The sequence below is a fragment of the Stenella coeruleoalba genome, assembly GCF_951394435.1.
Source record: "Stenella coeruleoalba genome assembly, chromosome: 4".
NCBI classification, from domain to species: Eukaryota; Metazoa; Chordata; class Mammalia; order Artiodactyla; family Delphinidae; genus Stenella; species Stenella coeruleoalba.
In genome coordinates, this window is record NC_137149.1 from 372,962 (window position 1) to 399,010 (window position 26,049).

Consider the following 26,049-nt stretch of genomic DNA (forward strand, 5'->3'; position numbering starts at 1 on the left):
GGTGCCGGCTGGGGGAGGGGCGGTGCGCGTGCGCGGTGCCGCAGGCCTCGGAACGGATTTCGGTTGTCGCGCTAACAGAGGGCTGGCGGCGGCGGCAGTGCCTGTCCCTGGGTGGTCTGGACCCCGGCGCGGCGTTCAGCCGTCCCCACGTGGCCGTTTCCGCGGAGGCTGGTGCTCGGGGGCTCCCGGGGCTGGACCGCACGGCGGGAGGAGCGGGTCGTGTGCTCGGAGCGCCGGGGGGCCCGCAGTGTCCGTCTTTTTAACGAGTTGGTTGTTACTGAAAGACTGAAGAGGTTAATTGTAGAAACCGAGTTTTGTAGCTTCTGTAGAAAAGTCAGATCTGTCAGCATTGGACCCAGAATACCGCGTGTCACCCATCACCTAGAGCTGCTCCCTCAGGTAAGACACCACCACTCGCCTGATCCCTTGGCTCGTTTGTGTGCCCGGCTGCTTCCTGTAGGTCCTGGTGTGGAGTGTTCATCCCCAAACTGAGGACTGGAGCCGAAAGCCCCAGACAGCATCTTAACCCGCCTAGAATTTCAAGCTACTAAAAATATCTTTCCAGACGGGCTAACGTGCGTTATCCTTATACTAAAGCAGCTTCGTTCATGCAGTGCTTTACTGCTTGCAGTATCTTTTTATGTATTCGCCTTAATGAGCCTAGATTATTTTGGAGAACGCACAGTATAGTTAATCCCGCACCCCACACCCCGCCTTTGGGTGCAAAATGTGCTCAGCAGTGTCATTACCTGGCCAGGTGGCCAGGGTCTTGTTGCTACAGCTAGTGGTACAGCTAGAAGTCCACACAAGTTACGTGGCTTTTTCAGCCGGTGTGTTCGTCTGGTAAATGGAATACAAGGACTGGGGGCTCAGGAAAGAGCCCAGGCTGTATTTGGTTGTCCCTAGCATGTAGGTGGTAGTTGACTTGGAAGAGCGCGCCAAGGGGACACCGCAGTTAGAAAGAGGGTACAGTCTTCAGAGGGGAGGAGCAGCCAGGGAAGCAGGAATAAAACGTAAGAGAGGGCTTCCCTGGTGGCGCAGTGGTGGAGAGTCCGCCTGACGATGCAGGGGACGCGGGTTCGTGCCCCGGTCCGGGAGGATCCCACATGCCACGGAGCGGCTGGGCCCGTGAGCCATGGCCGCTGAGCCTGCGTGCCCAGAGCCTGTGCTCCGCAACGGGAGAGGCCACAGCAGTGAGAGGCCGGCGTACTGCAAAAAAAAAACAACAACTAAGAGAGCTTTATGTCACCGGGCCAAAGAAAGATGTTGGGGAGGGTGGTGGTAATTAAAAGTGTCAAATGTCATTTAAAAGTAGGAAAAGTAGGAAAAGATGTGTGTTGGATTTAGCAACAATGAGATCTTTGGTGACCTTGCCAAGAATAAATTGTTTCATTGGAAACTCTCCATTACCCTGAGTGGAAGAGTAAAGAAGTGGAGAGAGAGATGGTAAGTGGAGGTAACTCAGTAAGTTTGGCTATGGAGAAGAAAGTGTGGGAGCTAGAGTTATGATGGATGTTGAGAGGTTATAGGATAGGAGATTGCTGAGCAGCCTCCAGCTGATGGAAGGGGGCCAGTCAGTGTCTGCTGGGAAAGAAGGGACAGGTGCAAAGTGGTCCCCTAGACGGTAGGAGGGAATGCCATCCAGAGCATAGGAAGTGTTCACTTTGGATGTAAGAAAATCGCTTTTCATCGTAAAAGGAAGGGAGGAAGGTGGGTTGTAGTTGCAGGTAACTTTATGTGTTTATTGGACTGAAAGCAAAGGAATTCTCTGTTTTCTTCTGTTTTCACTGTGAATAAGGAGAAGAAAACGTCTCCCGAAAATGGGAAGGGAGGTAAGAAAACTAAGATTTGAGCAGTGTGGGAAAGATCTAAAATAGCTTTTGTGGAAAACCTAGTGAATAACTCACTAGAAAGCATGATGTAGTCCAGGGCTCGTCTGACTTTGGAGGTTGTGGGTTTATTCTGGTATGACCTACATTTGCGTGGAGGTTTTTAATAGTGTAATTACTTTGGAGACGAGAGTCTATTCAGGCTTTGTGTTTCATACTGATGGAGCACTTTTTATACTGACACTGCACTAGGTGCTATAGTAACACCATCTTAATCCAGATCTGTGTCTCCAGATCACACTTCCCTCCTGAACTCTTAGACATTTGTTCTTAGGTATCTCTCATATACATGAGATAGCTCATGTATACGTGTCTCATATATATATATATATATATATATATATATATATGTCTAAAACTGAATTTATAGTCTTCATCGCCAAACCTGTCCCTTTGTAGTAAATTTCATAACAAAAGACTATAATCAGAAGTTAAGAAGATTATTTTATAATGATGAAAGGGTGAATTCATGAAAAGACATAACAATCCTAAACAGTTCTGCCCCTGATAATAAAGCTTTTAAATACATGAAGCAAAAACTAGTAGTAGTGCAGGAGAGAGAGACAAACCCACAACTGTAGTTGGAGATTTCAATACTTCTTTCTCAGATGATGATAGAACAAATACCCAGAAAATGACCAAGCGTATGGTAGAGTTGAATGACACCAGCAACTTGATTTAATGGACATTTGCAGAATACACGTTATCAAATATATAAACAACATTTACCAAGATGGATCATATTCTGGGCAAATAGGTTTTCTGACCACAGTGGAATTAAGCTAGATATCAATAGCATATCTCTGGAAAATCATCCAAATGTTTGAGAACTGACTGACTCACTTTTAAATTACCCATAGGTCAAAGGAGAAATCAAAAGGGAAATTAAAATTTTGAACTAAATGAAAATGCAGCATTTCAAAATTTGTGGCTAAAACACTACTAGAAGATAGGTCTCAAATCATTCATCTTAATAAACTAGAAAAATAAGAGCAAATGAAACTCAAAGTAAGTACAAAAAGGGAAATAATAAATACCAGCAGAAATCAATGAAATAGAAGACAAAAACAATAGAGAAAATCAATGAAGCCAAAAGCTGAGTCTTTGAGAAGATAAATAAAAAAGAGAAATTTCTGGCCAGGTTGAACAAAGAAAAAAAGGGTTAACAATATCATGAATGAAGGTGATGACATCATTGCCAAAAGGGTAATCGGAGAACATGAACAACTTTATGCCAATAAATTCAACGACTTGCACTAAAGGAACAAATTCCTTGGAAGACAATACCAAAACTCACTCCAGAAGAAATAGATAACCTAGATAGCTCTATAACTATTAAAGCATTGAATTTGTAGTTAAAAACTTTTCCTAAAAGAAAATTCCATACCTAGATGGCTTTACTGGGAATTCTACCAAACTAAAGAAGAAATAATACCAATTCTATATAGATTCTTAAAATTGAAAGAAGGAAATATGAATGCCAGCTCATTCTATAAGGATAGCATTATTCTAATGCCGAAGTTTGACACAGGCATTACAAGAAAAGAAAACTGCAGACTAATGTTCCTCATGACAAAGATATAAAAATTCTTTTAAAACATTTTTTAGCAAACTGAATCCAATACTATATAAAAAGGATAATACAACATAACCAAGTGAGGTTCATCTTAGGATTGCAAAGTTGGCTTTGTATTAAAAAATGGATCAATGTAATTTACAGTATTACAGTGAAGAAGAAAACCAAATCAGTCATCTCAGTAGACATAGAAAAAGCATTTGACGGGGACGTCCCTGGTGGTCCAGTGGTTGACTCCACACTACCACTCCAGGGAGCACGGGTTTGATCCCTGATGGGGGAACTAAGATCCCACATGCTGACCGGCACAGACGAAAAAAAAATTCAAAAAAAGAAAAAGCATTTGACAAAATCCAGCATCGATTTCCTGATTTAAAAAAAAAAAAATCTTTCAGCAAACTAGGAATAAAATGAAAACTTCCTCAACATAATAAGGGCATCTATGAAAAGCCTATAGCTGACCTATGGAATGATGAAAGACTGGATTTTTTTTTCCCTCCAAGATTGGGAACAAGTCTCTGGTCTCACCATTTCTATTCAACATTGTACTAGAAATTCTAGCCAATGTAATGAGGCAAGAAAAAGAAATTAGGGGCTTCCCTGGTGGCGCAGTGGTTGAGAATCTGCCAGCTAATGCAGGGGACACAGGTTCGAGCCCTGGTCTGGGAGGATCCCACATGCCGTGGAGCAGCTAGGCCCATGAGCCACAGCTACTGAGCCTGCACGTCTGGAGCCTGTGCTCCGCAACGAGAGGCTGCGACAGTGAGAGGCCTGCGCACCGCCATGAAGAGTGGCACCCGCTCGCTGCAACTAGAGAAAGCCCTTGCACACAAACGAAGACCCAACACAGCCAAAAATAAATAAATAAATAAATAAATGTGTTTTTTTAAAAAAGATGAGCTAGTTAATTTCCATCCCACTACCTTCACTCACTGAGTCCTCTGCCTTTAAAAAAAAAAAGAAAGAAATGAAAAGCTTACGTATTGAAAAGGAATAAGGAAGATTGTTTATTTGAAGATCACATGATCTTCGGGGAGCTAAGATCCCACATGACTCGCAGCCAAAACACCAAAACATAAAACAGAAGCAATATTGGAACAAATTTAATAAAAACTTTAAAAATGGTCCACATCAAAAAAAATCTTAGGAAAAAAAATGTCTCCAGGCATTGCAAATGTCCCTTGAGGGGCAAACTTGCCCTCAGTTGAGAATCATTGTTCTAGGTTAAAAAATGCATGGAAACTACAGAAAGAGCTACTAGAACTAGTGACTTTAGCAGGGTTGCAGGATACAAGGTTAATATGCAAAATAAATAAAAAGTTATTGCATATTTCTAAATAACTAGCAACAAATATTGGAAGCTGAAATTAGGGAAAAAACCACTATTTACAGGAGCATCAAAAGATACCAAATCTTTGGGATAAATCTGAAATAGATGTGCAGGACTTATAACTGAAAACTAAAAAGGTTTGCTCAGAGACACTGAAGACCTTAATAAGTGGAAAGGTACACAGTATTCATTAATTTAGAAAATTCAGGATCGTTAGGACATCAAATTAATCTATAGATTCAATGCCATTCCAATTAAGATCCCAGCAGACTTTTTTTAAATTGACACACTGATTTTAAAATTCATTTGGAACTGCGAAAGAGCTAGAATAGCCAAAGCAAGTTTGAACAAGGACAGATTTTTATGACTTATACTATCTAATTTCAGTACTCCAAATAGTGTGGTGTTGGCATAAAGGTGTAAGTAGATCAGTGGAACAGAATAAAAAGTCCAGAAATTGGCCCATGAGTATAAATATGTTCAATTGATTGTGAATAAGGAATAAAGGTAATTGGAGAAAGGATAGTCTTTTCAACAAACGGTGCTGGAAGAATTGGATATCCATATGTTTAAAAAAAGAATGTTAATCCATACATTGCATCATATATGAAAAAACTCATAAAACTTCTAGAAAACAATCTGTGAGAGTTTCTGATATGACACCAAAGTACAATCCATAAAAAATAGATAAACAGGCTTCCCTGGTGGCGCAGTGGTTGAGAGTCCGCCTGCCGATGCAGGGGACACGGGTTCCAGCCCTGGTCCAGGAAGATCCCACATGCCGCGGAGCAGCTAAGACTGTGAGCCACAACTACTGAGCCTGCATGCTGCAACTACGGAAGCCTGCGTGCCCGTGGTCTGCAGCAAGAGAAGCCACTGCAACGAGAAGCCTGCGCACTGCAATGAAGAGTAGCCCCCGCTCGCCACAACTAGAGAAAGCCTGCGCACAGCAACAAAGACCCAACGCAGCCAAAAATAAATAAATAAAATAAATAAATTGTAAAAAATAGATAAACAGGACTTCATCAAACTTAAGAACTTCAAAATACATTGTTGCAGGTGTGCTTCAGTAGGTGAATGGATAAACTGTGGTGCATCTATAAAATGGAGTATTATACAATAATAAATAGAAATGAGCTACAAGCCACAAAGAGACATGGAGGACCTTAGAAGCATGTCACCAAGTGAGAGAAGCCAGTCTGAAAATGACACATACTGTTAGATTCCAACTGCATGACATGCTGGAAAAGGCAAAACTGGAGACAGTGGAAAGGTCCATGGTTGCTAGGCGTTTCGGGGGGAGGGAGGGATGAATGGGGGGAGCACAGGGGATTCTTAGGGCTGTGAAATCGTTCCGTACGGTACTACAGTGGTGAATACAAGTCATGCATTTGTCAGCACCCATAGAACTACAACACGATGTGTCAGTGCGTCGGTGTTGGCTCACTAACTGCCACACTAATGTAAGATGTTAATGGTGGGGAAGGGGGCGGGGGGAATGAACAGGTATATGGGCGTTCTCTGTACTTTCCCTTCGATTATTCTGCAGACCTAAAACTGCTAAAAGAAAAATAGTCTGTTGATTTAAATATATATGTGTGTGTATATGTACACACATAAATATATAAATATATATACACACATAAATATATATACACACGTAAATATATAAATATATATACACATAAATATATAAATATATACACACATAAATATATAAATATATACACACAAATATATATACACACACATAAATATGTAAATATATACACACATAAATATATAAATATATATACACACATAAATATATATACACACGTAAATATATAAATATATACACACATAAATATATAAATATATACACACATAAATATATAAATATATACACACATAAATATATATACACACGTAAATACATAAATATATACACACATAAATATATATACACACACATAAATATATAAATATATACACACGTAAATATATAAATATATACACACATAAATATATAAATATATACGCACATAAATATATATACACACACAAATATATAAATATATACACACATAAATATATATATACACATAAATATATATATATATATATTTTTTTTTACATGTTGAGAGAATGAAAAGACAGCCCATACTGGGAGAAAATATCTGCTAATGGACTTGTATACGGAATATAATACATATATATGTTTATATGTATGTATGTAAAGAAAAGTACACAATCGCTGCATAATCTTCCCAATAATTTCCCCGCTCCTGAAGGAGCTTACAAGGCTCTTTGTGATTTAGTCCCGCCTTATACTTCAGGTACACCTCCCAGTTTGAGCCTGTGCTCCAGCCTTATCAAACTCCTTGCACTTCGATGCACACTGAGCTCTCACTATTAGACACACACACGTACACACAGAGTCATTATTTGTCTTTCAATCATCCTCACAGCATTATTTGAGAATTAGAAGAAACAGGACATATAAAGTACTTGGAACAATGCTTGGTACTTAGTAAATGTTGGACAGATGTCACATGTTGTTCTCATTGTCATTTGTCATAAATATCTCCAGACAGCACTCGGGCATTTCCCATTCTGAGCTTTCCCAGACTGAGCCTGCCCAGGACACCTCTGCCCCACCACACCCTGAGGCGTAGCCAGCACCCTGCGTGGCTCTGCAGGGTCACGAGCCTTCAGTTACCTCCTCTCTGTTATAGGAATTTTCAACTCCCTCTTCCTGCCATCGGAATTTAACAATTCTTCAGTCTCTTCCATCTTAAGAAAAATTATTTCTCAACTCCACTCCTCGACCTTCAGTCTTGTGTTCTTTCGTTCATCACCATGAGTCTTAAAAACTCGTGTGTGATGAAGGTTAGGTGTAGCTGACATGTTTTTGAACACTTATGTGCCAGGTGCTTTTTTTTAGCCATGTAAAATGCACGTAACAAAATTTACCATCTTAACCCTTTTTGAGAGCACAGTTCAGTGGCATTAAGTACATTCACGTTGCTGTGCAGCCGTCACCATCATCCGTCCACAGAACTCTTCATCTTGCAAAGCTGAAACTCTGGTCCTATTAAGCAGTAACTCCCACCTCTCCCCCCAGCTCCTGCCAACCACCCTTCTACTTTCTTTCCTTATGAACTTGACTCCTAGGGACCTCATATAAGTGGGATCAGACAGTATTTATCCTTTTGTGCCTGGCTTGTTTCACTTAGCATAGTGTCCTCAAGATTCAACCATGTCATAACATGTGAGAATGTCTTTCCTTTTTAAGGTTGGATAATATTTCATTGTAGATGGAGATGCCACATTTTCGTTAGATGTTCATCTGTAGATGAACACTGGCGTTGCTTCCACCTCTTGGCTATTGCAAACAATGCTGCTGTGATCATTGGTGTACAAATATCTCTTCGAGTTTCTGCTTTCCATTCCTTTGAGTATATACCGAGAAGTGGAATTGCTGGATCCTATGTTAATTCTCTGCTTAATTTTTTGAGGACCCTCCATACTGTTTTGCACAGCAGCCGCACCATTTACATTCCCGCCCGGCAGTGCACAGGGGCTCCGTTTTCTCCACGGTCTCACCAAGAGTTGCTGTTGTCCATCATTTACTTGTATTATGGCCACATCCTGGAGGGTGACTGTCTCGTGGTTTTGATTTGCTTTTCCCTAACGCAGCCCAGTAATGCTGAACATCTTTTCATGTGCTTATTGGCTACTAGGATATCTTCTGTGGAGAAATGTCTTTTCACATCCTTTGCCCATTTTTTGAATCGGGCTGTCTTTTTACTGTTGCGTTGTAGGAGTTCTGTATATATTTCGGACGCTGGAGTCTTACTAGATACATGACTTGCAAATACTTTCTCCCATTCTGTGGATTGTCTTTCACGTTCTTAATAGTGTCCTTTGAAGCACAAAAGGTAAAATTGCGATGAACTCCAATTTATTTTTTGTCGTTGCTTGTGCTCTTGGTGTTGTATTTAAGAACTCTTTGCCAAATATGAGGCCTTGAAGATTTTCTCCAATGTTTTAGCTCTTACATTTAGGTCTTTGATCCATTTTTAGTTAATTTTTGTATGTGGCATGAGGTGGTATCTAAATTCATTCTTCTGCATGTGGATATCCAGTTGTCCCAGCAATATTTGTTGAAAAGACTATGCTTGCCCCATTGAATGGCTTTGACACCCTATTGCAAATCAGTTAAGCATAAATGTAGTGGTTTACTTCTGAACTGTCAGTTCTCTTCCCTTGATCTGCATGTCTGTCTGTATGCCGGTACTGCACTGACTTGATTACCATAGCTTTTGCACTAAGTTTTGAAATTGAGAAGTGTGAGTCCTCGGGTTTGTTCCTTTTCAAGATTGTTTTGGCTACTCCTTAAATAGCCAGGGGTTCCTTAAATTTCCATGTGAATTTTAGGGTCAGCTTGTAAATGTCTACGTGGAAGGCAGCTGGAATTTTGATAGGGATTGCGTTGACTCTGTAGGTCAATTTGGGAAGTATTGCCATGTTAACAATATTAAATTTTCTAATCCATGAATAGAGGATGTCTTTTCACTCATTGAGGTCTTCTTTAATCTCTTTCAACAATGTTTTGTACTCCTTTTATTTAAAAGATTATTTACTATCTATTTATTTAATTAATTTATTTTTGGCTGCATCAGGTCTTAGTTGCGGCACGCGGGATCTTCATTGAGGCATGCAGGATCTTTCCTTGCAGTGCGCGGGCTCTTTGTTGTGGTGCACGGGCTTCTCTCTAGTTGTGGCGTGCAGGTTTTCTCCTCTCTAGTTGTGGCGCGCAGGCTCCGGGGCACGTGGGCTCTGTAGTTGTGGCACGTGGGCTCCAGAGCGTGTGAGCTCTGTAGTTTGTGGCACGCGGGCTCTAGTTGAGGCACGTGAGCTCAGTAGTTGTGGCGCGCAAGCTTAGTTGCCCCGTGGCACGTGGGATCTTAGTTCCCTGACCAGGGATTGAACCCGTGTTCCCTGCATTGTAAGGCGGATTCTTTTTCACTGGACCACCAGGGGAGTCCCTGTACTCCTTTGTTAAATTTGTTCCTAAGTATTTTTGATACTATTGTAAATGTAATTGTTTTGTTAAATTTATTCTCAGATTGGTTATTGCTAGTGAATAGCAATGCACTTATTTTATATATTGATCTCATTTCCTGCAAACTTGCTGAACTCATTTATTAGTTCTAATAGTTTTCTTGTGTGGATTCCTTAGGATTTTCTATATACAGAATCACATCATCTGCAAATAGAGACAGTTTTACTTCTTTCTTTCCAGGCTCTATGCCTTCTGTTTCATTGTCTTGCATAGTTGCCATGGTTAGAACCCCGAGCAGTGTTGCATAGATGTGCTGAGAGCAGACATCCTCGTCTTGTCACTGATCTGAGGCGGGTAGTTTTCAGTCTTTCACCATTGAGTGTGATATTAGCCCTGTATCAGGTTGAGGAAATTTCCTTCCATTCCTATTTTGTTGAATAGTTTTTATCATGAAGAGGTGTTATATTTTGTCAAATGCTTTTTCTGCATTTATTAAGATGATAGTTTTTGTCTTTTTTCTATTGATATGGTGTGTTCCAGTTATTGATTTTTAAATTTTAAACCAACCTTACGTTCCTGGAATAAAACTTAGCATGGTATATAATTCTTTTTATATGTTGCAGAATCTATTTGTCAACATTTTGTTGAGGATTTTTGTGTCTATATTTGATATTTACTGACTTATTAAAACTAAAATTTAATTGAAAGAAACTTAAACATACAAAAAGTATAGAAAGCAATGTGATGGACATCTGCTTCCCCAAATTAACCCGTGCCTAAAGAAACACATTAGCTTTTGTCTTATTTTTGTCCGGATGGTCTTCTTTTCCCTTCACCCCTCTGCCTGCTCTTCTCAGCTCCTCTCTCTCCCTCCCTTCTGTAAAGTAAAGTATTAAGTTTAAGGACTTCCCTGGTGCTCCAGTGGTTAAGAATCTGCCTTCCAGTGCAGGGGATGCGGGTCCCATCCCCAGTCAGGGAACTAAGATCCCACATGCCACGGGGCAATGAAGCTGGTGCACTCTAGAGCCTGTGTGCCACAACTACTGAGCCCATGTGCCACAACTAGAGAGCCTGTGCACTGCAACGAGAGATCCCTCATGCTGCAGCTAAGACCTGATGCAGCCCAATAAATAAATATTTTTTAAAAAATTAAAAGAAAAAAGTATTAAGTTTAGTGCTGGCGAAGATGAGGAAGTCCCCTTCAGGCTGCCTCTCCCGCTGATTACAGGTAAAAACTCTGGACAAAATATTAAAAGAAAAAGTATGCAAAAGGCAATAGGTTGGAAAGGGCAGTTGGAACTTGAATCAGTGACCACAGGTGTGAGTTTTCCATTTTTTCACTCTTCCTCCTCGTGGCTTTGACCCTAGGCCAGTTCCCAGTTGTGGGCCTGGGCAGTGAGGGCTGCTGTACCCCATCTTTCTGCCTGTAGCAACTATGAAAGGGGCCCAACAAGCAGGGGCATGTGAGAGAGAGGCAAAGGAACTAGAATAATCCAAACAGTTTTGGAAAAAAAAAGAGTTGGAGGACTCTAGCAGATATCAAGACTTACTATGAAGCTGTAATCAAGGCACTGTGAAACCGGCAAAGGACAAATGCATAGTCAGTGGGACAGAATGGACACTCCCCAGATGGGCCCACACAAATGTGGTCTGTTAGTTTTTGACCAGGGTGTGTGCAAAGGCAATTCAGTGGAGAAGGGACAGTTTTTTCAACAAGAAGTGTTGGAAAAACCAGACGTCCATCTGCAAGAAAGGGAAACTTGACGATACTTTGTATGTTATATAAAAATTAACTCAAAATGATCGTAGATCAAAAGTAAAACCTCAAACTTTAAAACTTCTAAAAGAAACCAGAAAATCTTTGTGCTCTTGGGTTAAGCAAAGCATTGTTAGATATGACATCAAGGGAGTGATCCGTGAATGACAAGGTGGCGAGTTGGAACTCACCCAGAGATAAAGATTGTTGTTGTTTTCAATGTGGACCATCTCCAAGGTCTCTGCTGAGTTTGTCACAATGCTGCCCCTGCTTTACGTCTGGTTTCTTGGCCTTGAGTCACATGGGATCCCAGCTCCCCAACCAGGGACTGAACCCGCACCCTGCGCGTTGGAAGGTGAGGTCTCAACCACTGGACTACCAGGGAAGTCCCGTCAGAGTTTAAAACTGCCGTTCTTCTGAAGAGGTAAGAGAAGGAAAGACAAGCCGCAAAACTGCGAGGAAATGCCTGCGAATTACATATCTAACACCGAACTTCTAACCACGATGTGGAAGGAACTCTCAAAATTCAGTAAGAATACAAATAACTCCTCAAAAAAGTGAACAAAAGATTCTAGCAGACACTTTGCCACAAAAGACGTGCAGTTTAAAAGTAGGCATGTGAGAATACCCAGCTGGTCGATACGAAAGTGCAAATTAAACCACAGTGAGGTAGCACATCTCTCGGCACAGCTATAATTAGAAATTCATTAAATAGGGGCTTCCCTGGTGGCGCAGTGGTTGAGAGTCCGCCTGCCGATGCGGGGGACGCGGGTTCGTGCCCCGGTCCGGGAGGATCCCACATGCCGCAGAGCGGCTGGGCCTGTGAGCCATGGCCGCTGAGCCTGCGCGTCCAGAGCCTGTGCTCCGCAACGGAAGAGGCCACAGCAGTGAGAAGCCCGCGTGCTGCAAAAAAAAAAAAAAAAAATCATTAAATTTTGAAAAGACCCTCCAAGCCAAGTGCTGTCGAGGGTAGGGGCAGATGCGGCTCTCACACACTGCTGGTGGGAACGCAGAGTGCTGCGGCTGCTTTGGTAAATGGTTTGGCGGATAAAGTCGACCCGTACGTACTAAATGACCCAGCAGGCCCCTTCTGAGGTATTCGCCCAAGAGAACTAAAACAGGTTTACACAAATACCTGTGTGTACATCTTTATAGTGTCTTTATTCTTAACTGCTAAAACCGTGAATGACCTGTTTCCCAGCTGGTGGGTGGATAAACAGGTACGTTCATGCAGTACAATTAACTACACAGCAGTAAAAGACATGTTCCTGATACTCCCGAGACATGGGCACATCTCAGATGCACTGTGCTGAGTAGAGGAAGCCAGGCTCCAGAGGTTCTCTGGGTACAAGGCCATTTACAGAACGATCGGGAAAGGGCAAAACGACAGTGACAGAAGGCACAAGCGGTGGCCAGGGTTTGGGTCGAGGAAGGCCTGCCCACAAAGGCACTGCTCGGGGACAGAACTGCTTTGTGATGGGGCCATGGTTACACGCCTCGTGCATTTGTCTAAATCTCAGCGCTGGCACCAGAAGGAGTGATTCTTCCTGTGTGTAAACTTTAGAAAGTGGGTCCGGTGAGAGAGAAATTAGAGCTACAGATGAGAGCTAGAGCCGCATCTGCACCCGCCCTCCACCCCTCCCGCCTGGGTCACCGCAGTGCTGTCCTGTGTGTGTTACTGTGCTCTCACTGGTGTGTGTGTACATCGGTGGCGTGACACGACGTGCGTCTTTCTGCGCTCGATCCATCCCTCAGCGTTGTGCCTCTGCGTGTATGCATGTAGGTGGTTTCTTCTGTTGGCATTTGCTGTCTCAGTCTGCTCTGGCTGCCACGACAGAATGCCACGGGCTGGGACCTTAGACAACAGGACTTCATTTCTCACAGTTCTGGAGGCCGGAAGTCCCAGATCAGGGTGGCAGCCAGTTCAGTTTCCCGTGAGGCCACGTTCCGGCCTGCCGACACACAGCAGAGGGAGGGAGCACGCCGGTCCCCTCCTGTCAGGGCACCGATCCCATCCTGGGACCCACCCTCCCGGCCTCCTCTAACCTAGTCACCTCCAGAGGCCCCACCTTCTATCCCATCCCCCGGGGTGGGGCTCGACACGCGACACGTGCATATTCGGGACACAGACAGTCCACAGCCCTTGGTAGCAGCTCCCTTAGTGGTTAATGATGTGCCGCCTGTCAGTCAGAACGTGTGTGGCTTTCAGTGTCGAGGTGAACTGCTCCGCGAGGCCCGCAGTCCCCACCTCGTGTGCACCCTGGGGCTGGCCGCCTAGGGGTGGGCGCCGCAGCCCTGACCAGCCGCCGAGTGGCCTCCCGGTGGCTGAGGTGCCCTGCCCCCTGCCAGCTTCTGCATCCCCCACGCCCTTGCCGCCTGTGCAAAGCTGACCTCTCATCGGCGCCCTTTGCGCCTCCCGGGCTGCTGCGTATCTTGTACGTGCATCGGCACTTTGTCCTTCCTGTCCGGAAGTCCCCGTGAGCCTCCATTCTGCACTCTGGGGGCGGGGTTCTGGTTCTGTCTTGTCCTGGGAGGCTCGGCTGTTAGTTTTGACATCCAGCCGCCCCTCGGAGCTCCTCCGCCTCACTCTCCCCCGCCCTCAGGCTCCTGGCGCTTTGCCAGGGTCGGCAGCGTCCTCTTCAGGGTGAAGACCAGGGCGCCCTTTCGTTTCCAGTCTTCCCTCTCAGGGGGTTTACCACTCGGGCCACCCGTCCGAGGGAGCCCTGGCGTCCTGCGCTCCGGACCCCCTCCAGCTCCGTCCCGGGCACCTCGGCGCAGTGCTTCCCGCACGCCACCGCGGGGCATCCCGTCCTCTCTGATAGCATTTGCGGGTGACTCCAGCCCCGACCTCTCTCCCGACCTCTCGATGCTGGCCCTCTGCCCAGGCAAGCTCCGTGGCAGAGGACGCGTGCTGCCCTTCAGCAAGGAGCCTGGTGCCTCCCAGCGGCCACGGCCTGCCCCCCTGGGGTTCCCGCTGCGGGGCCCCGACTCCATTCCCAGGAGGCACTGGCATCTCTTCTGCCCGGAGCCCCGTCAGCCGGCACCTCGCTTGTCTTCCCAGCCCACCTCTGATACTGAGTTGTCCAGGGAGCTCTGCCGTGGGGGCTTCGCTGGCGGGTGCCCGACCAGTCCCCCAGGCCGCCTGCCAACAGGAGGAGCGAGAGCGCCCTCCAGTGGGGCAGCAGCCGGGGCAGCTGGCTTTCCACGCAGAACCTTGATTCCCCCAAAGGTCGCATCATGGCTGGGATGCAGGGTGCAGTGGGAGCAGGGACACGGTGGTGTCTGGTTGGGGTCGAGGGTGTCACGCCCGGAGCACCCACCATACGTGCCGTGTGCCTCCGCTTGCCTCTCCTGTCCCTAGAGGGGACACGGTCGCAGGGTGTGTCTCCCAGGTCACAGGCCCCTCTTCTAGAAGGCTGGCTGGGAGAGGAGAACAGGGCAGAGGAAGCAGCGGCAGGGCCCCTCTGCCCAGCCCCGCCCAGCCTGTGTCACGGCCCCCAGGAGCACCCCACGGGCTCAGACCTGTGCTTCTTCCCAGGCACCACGATGTCTGGGCCCCAGACCCCAGAGCCGGCCCTAGGTGGGCGGGGAGCCTCCTCCACGGGCTCACAGGACGAGGACACGGCTGACGGGATCCAGAGCTCGCATCGCATGCTCAGCTTCAGCGACGCGCTTCTGTCCATCATTGCCACCGTAATGGTCCGTGCGGGCCCCGCGGCCACTGGGGGTGTGGGGAGGAGCCGCCCAGCACTGGCCTGCGCCCCCGGCACGTGGCGTCCAGGGAGCAGTCGGTGCCCAGCCCAAGAAGTGTTCCCGGGTTCGTGTTGTGTCTGTTCTCCTAGATCCTGCCTGTGACCCACACGGAGATCTCCCCGGAACAGGTACTTGGGAACAGTCTGCAGTGTCTGGTGTGCGGGCGAGGGTCCAGGAGGCTCAGGCCCTGAGCTCGAGGCCGGGCTCCACTCGGGCGTACCCGGCTGCGAGGGCCAGGCCATCCGCCACGTCCCCCAGTGATGCCATCCAGCCCCGGTGCCCTCGCGCTGAGCCCTGAGCAATGCAGGAGCGCCTGGAGGCTGGCGCGGACTGTGCCGGCAGGCGTCGCGGGGAAGCTCCCTGGGCTCTCTGTCTGTCGCGCTGGCGTGCCTCTCAGAGCAGGTGCTTGGGGGCAGAGGGCGGCCGGCCTGCTGGGCGTGGGCCTGCGCCACGAGCAGGGAGGTGAGTGGGAAACGAGGTTTCTGTAAAGCAGAGTTTCCATGGCTAGTCAATTTGGAATATTTCCATTTTATAAGTAAAATGGCCACACGTCGCAGCACCTCAGAAACCGGACGTGATTCCGGGAGACGTTCGGAGTTCGCGGGCGTGTGTGCGCGCGAGCACGGCTCTCTGGGCCCCTCACGTCGAGTGGGTGTCACCTCTGGGCTCCAGGATGCGCAGTGCTGGCCCAGGACGTGTGGCCGTGGTCTGGCTGCAGCCCAACCAGCACACTTAGCCTGGACACTGCCGGGAGTCATCTGCGGGAGGTGATATCGCTACTTCTCGTAGCGTTTGGATGAGAATTAAACAGAAATGATGGTCGAGCCTGACCTTGGCAACTGGCAACTGGCACCTGGCACGGTGAGCAAAGGGCCCCGTGCGGCTTCCTCTGCTCCGGGGCACCCCCCCCCAAAGGGGGCCTGGGGGCTGCGCTCCGGCCAAGCTCAGGAAAGCCGTGTGCCCACCGGGGGCCTCGACGCTCTCCTGGCTGTGCCTGCCCCAGAGCCTTCTGGGGACCTCGGTGCCACCAGTCTCAGAACAGGGTGGTGGGTGTGCACGTGAGATGCGGGAGGGGATGGGATGCGCGGGCCTGGAGCTCCTTGCCTCTCTGCGGTCGGGGTCGTGACCTCTGTTGACCCACGAGAGGGCTCTGAGCCAGAAGGTTCCGCGGAGGCGGGGAGACCCCTTCAGGGAAGGCGCTGAGGATGGTCCTGACATGAAGGAGAAGGTTCATCAAGGCCAGAGGGACCCAGGGATCTGGAAGCGGTGCTGCCCATGTGGTCTCAGAGGAGCAGCAGACACGGGCAAGGTTGCATTTGGAGTTTTTGCTGACGAAGCGTAAACCCTCTCCCGGCCTGGGGCCAGCTTCCTGCGCAGCCCGCACCTGGCGTCCAGACACCGCGGCCCTCTCGCCAGGCCTCGCAGTTGCTTCGGGATCGCTTACCCGGCGACGCCGTGACTTCGTGCGGCCGCACGGCCTGTGGCCACCCTGCCAGGATCCCAGGAGAGGCTCGACGGAGACCTCTCTGCCTCCAGAGCTGGCATTTCTGGGGGCCTGCCATGTTGGGAAGATGGGGGGCCTCCGCAGGGGCCTCAGGGACAGCCCGGGACTGAGGCTGAGCCTTGGTGGGGGGAGGCGAGGGCTCCCAGGTACTTCTCCGGCCCCCCAGGGCCTGGCGCCCGGGGGCGGGGCCGCCGGCTGCCGTGGGTGAATCTGCGTCTGATGGTGACGCTCTTCTGTTCCAGGAGTTTGACAAGAGTGTCCAGAAACTTCTAGCGACGAGGATCGCTGTGTACCTGATGACCTTCCTCATCGTGACCGTGGCCTGGGCGGCACACACGAGGTACGGGCAGGCTGGGGCCTGTTTCTGGGCTGGCAGCCACATCTTTGTGGCTGGCTGGGTGTGTGCCCAGCAGGTGTGGCCTCGCCCTGGCCGAGGGTCAGGGTGGCAGTGGGGGTGCACTCGGCGCTGATGAGCTGTCCTCGGGGTAGATGGCGGCCCCGCCCTCTGGGGCTGAGTCACGAGGGGTCACGTTAGTGGGCTGCCCCTCCCCTCCCCTCCCCCGGCCCCCCCTGCTGGATCAAGCCTCTGCTTTCTCCTCTGCACACGGCAGCAACAGGGCTTACACCCCAGGCCCGGGACGATGAACGGGGTGCCGGGTGCAGCGCTGCTCGGGCCGCCGTGAGCCCGGGCAGGGCAAGGGCAGGGCTGTGGGCTGCCCACCTCTGCTGCACTGTGACACACGTGCTGTGCACGGCCCCTCCGTCCTGATCCCTGGACTCTGGTGAGGAGGCTGGGGCCTCGGGACACACGCTCCAGGGCCCGAGCTCTCTGTTAAGGAGGAAAAGGTTCCTTAGGACCCAAGGGGGACAGGGCCCCAGAGCTGTGGGCGTCACCTGAGCCCCCGACGGGGTGCAAGGACCAGGAGGACCCCCGGAGGTGGGTGGGGATGGGCTGGGTGCTGGCGTCTCGGTTACAGAACGCCCCCCAGCAGTGCAGACCTCCCCAGTTGGGGGAGAAGGCCACATCCTCGTGGGTCAGAACCCTGGGGGGGACCGTGTGGGGGCCGGGGAGGGGCCGGGGCCTCGGGAGCTCTGCCTGCTCCCGGCCTCCGTTTTCAGGCTTCTGTCCGTGTCTTTCCGCCTTGGTGTGAGACCGTCTCTGTCGTATGAGTGTCTGTGTTTGATGCCGTTAGAACCATGTTTACTGACAGCATGACTTTTCCTGTTTTCCTTAAATTGTTGAGATTGTTCCAGGTTGTTGGGAAGATAGACGATACGCTTGCCCTGCTTAACCTGGTGAGTTTGTCCTTTGGTTTCTGCCTTGCTCAGCTCCCCGGGGGGTGCCCCAGGTGTGCGGGCTGGGCCGCGCCCACTCCCAGGGCCCCGCCCGCCGCCCTCAGCACCCCTCCCCCCTCCCTCCCTCCCCCCAGGCCTGCATGATGAGCATCACCTTCCTGCCGTTCACGGTGAGTCCCAGGGACTTCCGCCCCCTCCTCCACCTGGGGGTCCAGCCTGCCCTCCTGCACAGGAGGGCTCTGCCCCTAAGGTGCTCCCCTTCTCAGAAGCTCTCAGGCCACTGGGAGGCCCGGGGCCTGGACCACGGGGTTGCAGAGAGGAGAGAATTTTCCTGGGGAAGGGCCGACCCTGGGTTTCCAGGCTGGACGGAGTGGGGAGGCTTCCAGGGCCCCAGGCGGGGCTGTCGGGGGCAGAGACCAGCCTGGCCTCCAGGGGCGCAGTGAGGGGCGCCCTCTCCGTGCTCCCTGAGGCTCTCGGCTCCCGCCTGAACCCCGGAGCCCACGGCCTCCTGGCCGACCTGGGCTCGTCCCCAGCACGTGACCCCTCCGTCTCCTCACCCCGCAGCTCCCTCTGGTTCTGACAGAGAGCGGGGCTCTGGGTACGTAGCCCATCGCGGAGAACTGGGGTCTGGGGAGTCTATGAATCTGATAAGCGCACAGCTTTAAAGGCTTCCAGCACTGGGCGGGATGGCTCTGTGAGAGAGACGCCTCCAGGGCTCGGGCCGTCCCACCCAAGACGGCTCTGCTGCTGAGCGGCGGAGCCCAGCTGATGCACGGGGCTCACGGGCCCTGGGGCCCCGCGGTCCTGATTCTGGGGTTTTTTCTGGCTGCAGTTTTCCTTGATGGTGGCCTTCCCCGAGGTGCCTTTGGGCATCCTCCTGTTTTGTGTGTGTGTGATGGCCGTCGGGGCCGTGCAGGTAGGACACCGGCGCCCTGCCCCCACACCCCGTCCTCGTGGAGCAGAAGATGTAGCGCGTGTGGGGCCGCCCGTGGCGGGAGCCGCGCAGACGCCACCTGCCACGCAGCGCCTGCCACGGGCCACCCGCGTGGGCCGCGGCAGGTCAAAGCCAGAGACGCTCGGGGCCTGGGCTTCCTGTGCTGACGGGGAGAGAGAGTGAAATGGGGCCGCCGGCACCCTCAGGCGGGGCTCTGTGAGACCCGCACCTGACCCCCAGAGCAGAGCGAGGGCTCCCGTCCACTCTGCGCCCCCAGAACATCCTGCAGCGAGCCCCACCCGAGACCCCGCTCGCACCCTGCAGCCTGCCTCTCCCGCAGGCGCTGATCGTGGTCTACGCCTTCCACTGCCCCCACCTGCTGAGCCCCCAGATCGAGCGCTCGGCCCACCGGGCCCTCTACCGGCAGCACATCCTGGGCATCGTTCTCCGGGGCCCGGCGCTGTGCTTGGCTGCGGCCGGCTTCTCCCTCTTCTTCTACCCAGTGGTGAGTCGGGGTGGGGGCGCCGGGGGTTGTGCGGGGGGCCCACCGGGGGGCTGCTCTGCGGGGAGGAGCCCGCGTGGGCAAACACGGCGCACGCCCTGTAGGCCCGGGAGGCCGCGTGCCTTCTAGAGACGTGCGTGCATAGGAACGTGAGCCGCCAGAAGAGAGAGAGAGTGGAGAAGGAAACTCCAGAGCAGGAGAGACTGGAGTGGAGAAGAGGGAGGTGCAGGCGAGGGTGGAGCTGGGCGAGGGCCGGGCGGACGCACCCCCAGCGTCCAGGGAGAGACGGCGGCCGCGCGGGCAGAGCCGTGCGGGACTCCGTCCACGGCGCCCTCGAGCCTGCAGGTCGTGCTTTTCTTTTTAAAATTTATTGATTTATTTACTTCTTTTTAGTGGAGCGTAGTTGCCTTACACTGTTGTGTTAGTTTCTGCTGTACAGCAAAGTGAATCAGCTCTACGTACACATACATCCCCTCTGTTTTGGATTTTCTTCCCATTTAGGTCACGGCAGAGCACTGAGTAGGGTTCCCTGTAGGTTCTCGTTAGTTCCGTTTAATGCGTGGTAGCAACAGTGTATACGGAGGGTCCGCCCTGGCCGAGCTGCCGGCGCTGAGCCACAGCTGAGTCGACAGGTATATTGTTGTGGTGCAGGTTCCCTCATCCAGGAAGGGGAAGGGAAACCCTGGCGAGCCGCCGTCCCAGAGCTACTTGTAGAAGCTGGATGCGCAGCTCCTGCCTTTAATTAGCTGAGCTCTAGTGAGGTAAAGTGAATCTCTACACCCAGAGCATCGTGAGACGTGTGAAAAAATGAACGGTTAACGCTACTTTATACATCTAGTAAGTGTTTTAAGAGAATTCAAGTTTAAAACAAACAGGATGGCAAGGCCTGCAGAGCCGCACCCTGGAGGATGGAGCTGGGGGCTGGGGTCCAGTGTCCAGGGCGCCCAGGTCAGGCCACGGGTGGGTAAAGGGGAGGGTGGACGTTGGCGTGTGAGGTGGGGCCGGGCCTCGGGCTTCTACTCGGTCCCCTCGCCGTACAGTGTCTGCGCCTCTTGGGTGGGCCCCGCTCCTCTCGGGCGGGAGGGATGCTGCAGGGGCCCTCGGGGTCAGGCGGGGTGTCCCAGGGTGGGGCTGGCGATGGGGAGGCACAGAGAGACAGCAGGGCAGGACTGAGGGGCCCACTGCGTCCGGGCTTCCGGTGGGACAGCCCCTCCTGGCTCTGGGGACAAGGTCAGGGGCTGAGGGGCGGTGAGGGTCGTCGCGTGGAGGACGGAGGGCACAGCTGGGATGTGGTACGTGTGGCCTGGGTCAGGAGAAGCAGGCAGAGCTGAGGCCCACGGGGGCCGTGCCCACTGGTCGGGCCTGGACACTGGCCCCGGGAAGCCCTGGGGCAGGCAGACAGGGCCCCGCGTGCTGCCGGGGACCGCGATGAGCCTGCGCAGTGGCCACACCCTCACGGGACGACAGTGGTGGGAGGCAGGCGCTGGGCCGCCACACTGGGGAGAGGAGAGTCCTCGGTGGGGCTGGGGGGTCTGCGGCCTCGGAGGGAGCGGTCGGTCGTTTCTCTGTGCTGCGTTTTTTGCCCCTTCCTCTCCATCCCTCCCGCTCCTTCCCCACAGTGGGGGTCTGACCCCTCGTCCCCTGTGAGACGAGGCATGTCAGAGCCTCCTGGCCCCCAGGCCCACCCCCTGCAGCCTCCCCACGAGCCCACGGCCATCCTTCCAGGCGTCCTCACCAGCCCCTTCCCTCACGTGGGACGCTGTGCGGGGTCCACCTTCCAGGGCCAGCCACTGCTCACTGCCCTGGCCCAGGTCGTCCTGACCTCCCTCTGGACCACCTCCTCCACTGGTGACACTCGGGGCCCAGGGCCTCCCATGCCAGCTTCCTGTGCCGGCTGCTCCCAGGACTCGCGCTCCTCCAGACCTGGGCAGGTCCCCGTGGCCATTTAGATCTCCCCCCGCCCCGGAACTCAGGCTCCCCCTCGGGCTGTTCTGTTCCCTCCTGCCCCGCAGCGCACGTGCACACACACAACACACGCCGATCCTGCGTGGCCGCCGTCGCCCCCCGGGGCCTCTGCACTCACCTGCCAGGCACCTGGGACACTCCACCCCCTCGGTGTGTGTGTGTTGAGTGACGTGTATGGTGTGGTCTTCTGACGTGTGGAGACTGGAGGTCGTAAGCAGAGCTGTGATGCCGGCCGCCCCCCGTCTGTCCCCGAGGTGCCCGTCGTCTCCTGAGTCCCCTCACCAGGCCAGGTGCCAGGTGACCTTGAAGCATGACTGTGAAGGACGGGGTGGAAGCCCTTCGCTGAGAGGGGCCACCAGCCAAGGCGACAGGGCTCGGCGAGGAGCTTTCTGCGGCCACCTGGGGCCCGGGAGCACGCCTGTCCCGTCAGCCTCCCTGTTTAAAATAACTGGGTGTCCGCGTAGCAAAAAATTGACCACTGTGACCATTTTATCTGCGGCGTGCAGCTCGGCGGCATTGACCGCCGACGTCGCCGTGCCTCACCTCGCTCTGGTTCTGGGACTTTTCATTCCCCCGAGACAGAAACCCTGAGCCCGTGAGCAGCCACTCCCTGTCTCCCCACCCTCAGTCCCGGGAAACTCGAGTCTGCTTTCTGTGTGTAGGGGTTTGCTTATCCTGGTTCCTTCATATAAGTGGAATTATGAAACAGGGGGCTTCTACGTCTGGCTTCTTTCACTCGGCATGTTTTCAAGTGCATCCACGTCGCCGGTGTCAGGATTCCCTTCCTCTTCATTAGCCGGTGGTACCCCACTGTGTGGATGGGCCCCGTCACCCACCCACGGACACTCGGTGGCTGCTGTGAGCATGGGTGTGCCCGGAAGTGGACTTGCCGGGTCCTGTGGCGATTCCCTGTCTAGTTTCTGAGGAACCTCCCGACAGTTCTCCAGCAGCTGCGCCATTTCCGTTCCCACCGACGGCGCACAGGGCTCCAGCCCCACCCCACCCCAGCACGGCTGCTCCCTGTTCCCGCTGGGAGCGTCCCGAGGTGTGCGCTGCTCTCCTCGTGGTTGTGACTGGCGTTTCCCCGAGTGTTAGTGGTACTGAGCGCCTCCCCACACGTGTCGGGGCCGCGTCTCTTCTTCGGAGAAATGTCAGTTCAAGTCCGTGGCCCATTTCTCAGTTGGGTTATTTGTCTCCGTCGTGGAGCTGTCGGGGTTCCTTATGAAGCCTGGATAGTAACCCTTACCAGGCGTGTGGTCTGCAAACATCTCCTGTTCTGTGCGATGTCTCTTCACCCCCCGGTAATGCTCTTCTACGCCCAGAAGCTTGCTGTCTTGATGGCGGCTGACTCACCTGTTTTGCCTCCTGTTGCTCGGGCTGCAGTCCCTTCCGGGCGGGCAGCTTTGGGCTGGGATTCCTGGCTGGGCCCCCCAGTGGAGGCGCCGCGCGCCCTGACGTGCCCTGTGCCCTGACGTGCCCTGTGCCCTGTCTCGTGCAGTCGTACCTGCTGATGGCGACAGTCATCTTCCTGCCCTACGTCAGCAAGGTCGCCGGCTGGTGCAGAGCCAGGCTTGTGGGTAGGTGCCAGGCGGGGCTGGAGTGTGGGGTGCTGGGGCTGCCGCCGGGGCGCACAGAACACGGGCCGGGCAGGCGGCGTCCCTGCGGGGCCTCCTAGCTGGCCCGAGGCCCTGAGGGCTTGGCTGCCCCTCCCACAGGCCCCAGGGAGCCCCCGGCTCACAGCCTGGAGATCTTCACCTTTGACCTGCACGAGCCGCTCAGCAAGGAAAGGGTGGAGGCCTTCAGCGACGGGGTGTACGCCATTGTGGCCACGCTGCTCATCCTGGACATCTGGTGAGGACCCGCCGGGCCAAGACTCCTCTGCCAGCCCCACCCTCCCCAAGGGGCTCCCACCTGAGAAGGGCCCGGTCCTCGTCCTTCCCAGAGCTGCGCACGCAGGGCGGGCGGCCCCGGCTCCCTGCGTCCCTCTCCTGCTCCGAGCCCGCCTCTTCCCTTCGCTCCTGCGCTTCTGCTCGGCCAGGCAGCCTCTGCGGTCTGTCACAGTTCCAACCTTAGCTGTTGTCATTTTATTTCTGTTTTATCTGCTGCTTTTTCAAGTCTTCCGTCTTTTCTTTAAAGCCTTTTATTCCTTGGTCGTACTTCAGCACGTTCTTATTTTGTTAACGTTAAAATGCTCTGATTTTATGTTCTGTAACTGATCACCTAAGGTCTTTTTTTCCTTAATATAAATTTATTTATTTATTTTTGGCTGCGTTGGGTCTTCGTTGCTGCGCGCGGGCTTTCTCTAGTTGCAGCGAGTGGGGGCCACTCTTCGTTGTGCTGCACGGGCTTCTCATTGCAGTGGCTTCTCTTGTTGCGGAGCACGGGCTCCAGGCGCGCAGGCTTCAGTAGTTGTGGCACGTGGGCTTCAGTAGTTGTGGCTCGCGGGCTCTAGAGCACAGGTTCAGTAGTGTGGCACACGGGCTTAGTTGCTCTGTGGCATGTGGGATCTTCCCAGACCAGGGCTCAAACCCGTGTCCCCTGCATTGGCAGGCGGATTCTTAACCACTGCGCCACCAGGGAAGTCCCTCACCTAAGGTCTTGATGCTCCTAAATTTCTCTTAGTAGCTTTTCCCTACTGTAATTTGTGAATTTTTAAAAATTGGGAGCAAATGTCCATTGGTACCAATCTCTGAGACCTAGACCTAAGGTTCTGGGGTGATCTGGCTTTGCTTCTGCCCTGCAGCCAGGCCATGCTGGCTTGGGTCCCCTGCTGGGTGGTAGCAAGGAGCCAGCTGTGGCTGGGAACCCCGGGGGGTGGGGGCGGTCAGGGTTCTTTCCTCCACCCAGAGCCACAGCCCCGAGGACCCAGGTGGGGATCCCCGGGAAGCCCCCAGGCTCTGTCTCCCGCCCCCAGCCCCACCAGCACACGTGGAGCCGCCATCGTGGGCACAGAGGTGTGTCTGGGCTCCGTGGCTGCAGGGCGGCAGCGCCATGACCTCAGTGGGGAGAAGCCTGGGCCGGATGTGCCTTAGAATCGCTCCTTAAAATAAAGTTCTGCCCAGGAACCTGAGGACCTCGGAGGCAAAGCCCTTCAGGTCTGTGGGACCGCTCCCGAAGTGGACGGGCCGCTGCAGGACGGTGGGCAGGCCTCAGGAGCACCCACCCGTGGGCACCAGAGGGGCTGCGGGCTCAGGGCCCCGTGCCGCTCACCAGCCCAGGGTCCGGTGGGCAGGGCTGCGGTCAGCCAAGGAAACACAGGCTGCAGTTGAACTTGAACTTCAGGTGAACGGCGCTGCGTGTGTGAACACAGGTGCGCGCAGTCTTAGTGTATGCCGTCCGTTCATCTGAAGTTCAAGTGTGCGGGGGGCCGGCAGCCCGTGCAGGGGCTGGGACGGGGTGGGGGCAGGCAGCCCGGAACGGACGCCAGAGGTGGGGCCGCTGCAGATGCTGTGTATCTCACCCCTCAGTGAGGACAACGTCCCGGACTCCAAGGACGTGAAGGCGAAGTTCCACGGCAGCCTAGTGGCGGCGCTGGGCGCGTCTGGGCCGCACTTCCTGGCCTACTTCGGCTCCTTCGCCACGGTGGGCCTGCTCTGGTTCGCCCACCACTCGCTCTTCCTGCACATCCGCAAGGCCACGCAGCCCATGGGCCTGCTCAACACGCTCTCGCTGGCCTTCGTGGGCGGGCTGCCCCTGGCCTATCAGCAGACGTCGGCCTTCGCGAGGCGACCCCACGACGAGCTGGAGAGCGTACGAGTCAGCTGCGCCATCATCTTCTTCGCCAGCATCTTCCAGTTCGCCATCTGGACCACGGCGCTGCTGCAGGGGGGGGAGACGCTGCAGCCCTCGGTGCGGTTCGGGGGCCGGGAGCACGCGTTCATGTTCGCCAAGCTCGTGCTCTACCCCTGTGCCAGCCTGCTGGCCTTCGCCTGCACCTGCGTGCTCAGCAGCTTCAGCACGGCCATCTTCCACGCCATGCAGATCGCCGTGCCCTTCACCTTCCTCCTGCTGCGGCTTCTGGTGCGCTTGGCACTGGCCGGCCTGCGGGGCCTGCGGGGCCTGCGGGGTCTGGCCCGGCCCACACACACCCGGCCGGTGCCTGGGGCCACGGACGATGCGCAGTCCCCGCTCCTCCCTGCTCCCTGCTAGTGCGGCCCCGGTCCCCTGCCTGAGGTCCAAGTGTCCGGCTGGTGGCCCGGCCTCGGGTTTTGTTTTCCTTGTGAAGTTTCATGCTCTACCTCAGCCCCTCAGATTGTCTTCCACTGTTGCAGACAAGAGTCTCACAGGAGTGTCACTGTGTCCCACGTGCCTGTTGTCTGCCTCGACCGAGTGGAGATGAGCCGCGGGGGGGCCGCAGGCAGCGGGTGGTTCCGGGGCAGCTGGGGCCGCAGCCCCGTGGTGGGTGTGGGTGTGCGATGTGGCCTGGTCCTCAACAGGCAGCACGTCCCGCGGGCAGAGGGCCCTGGCAGCTGCTCGGCTCTCCAACCGGCCCCC

General features: G+C 53.2%; 1 protein-coding gene across 4 annotated transcripts; it reads left to right on the forward strand.

The window, feature by feature from the left end:
* The first annotated feature begins 90 nt into the window (after positions 1-90).
* On the forward strand, positions 91-25,844 carry TMEM175 (transmembrane protein 175). Of its 4 annotated transcripts, XM_079920536.1 has the most exons (11): positions 261-399; positions 15,140-15,300; positions 15,444-15,482; positions 17,101-17,198; positions 18,103-18,154; positions 18,289-18,324; positions 18,987-19,070; positions 19,429-19,593; positions 23,054-23,132; positions 23,271-23,406; positions 25,023-25,844. In XM_079920536.1, the coding sequence occupies exons 2-11, from the start codon at positions 15,148-15,150 to the stop codon at positions 25,702-25,704; spliced, it is 1,524 nt and encodes a 507-aa protein (XP_079776662.1). In that variant the 5' UTR covers positions 261-399; positions 15,140-15,147; the 3' UTR covers positions 25,705-25,844. The 4 variants fall into 4 exon arrangements, with proteins under 4 accessions (XP_079776665.1, XP_079776662.1, XP_079776663.1 ...); XM_079920539.1 differs by lacking the exons at positions 15,140-15,300; positions 15,444-15,482 and having other exon boundaries at positions 91-399; XM_079920537.1 differs by lacking the exons at positions 18,289-18,324; positions 18,987-19,070.
* The last annotated feature ends 205 nt before the right edge of the window (positions 25,845-26,049 follow it).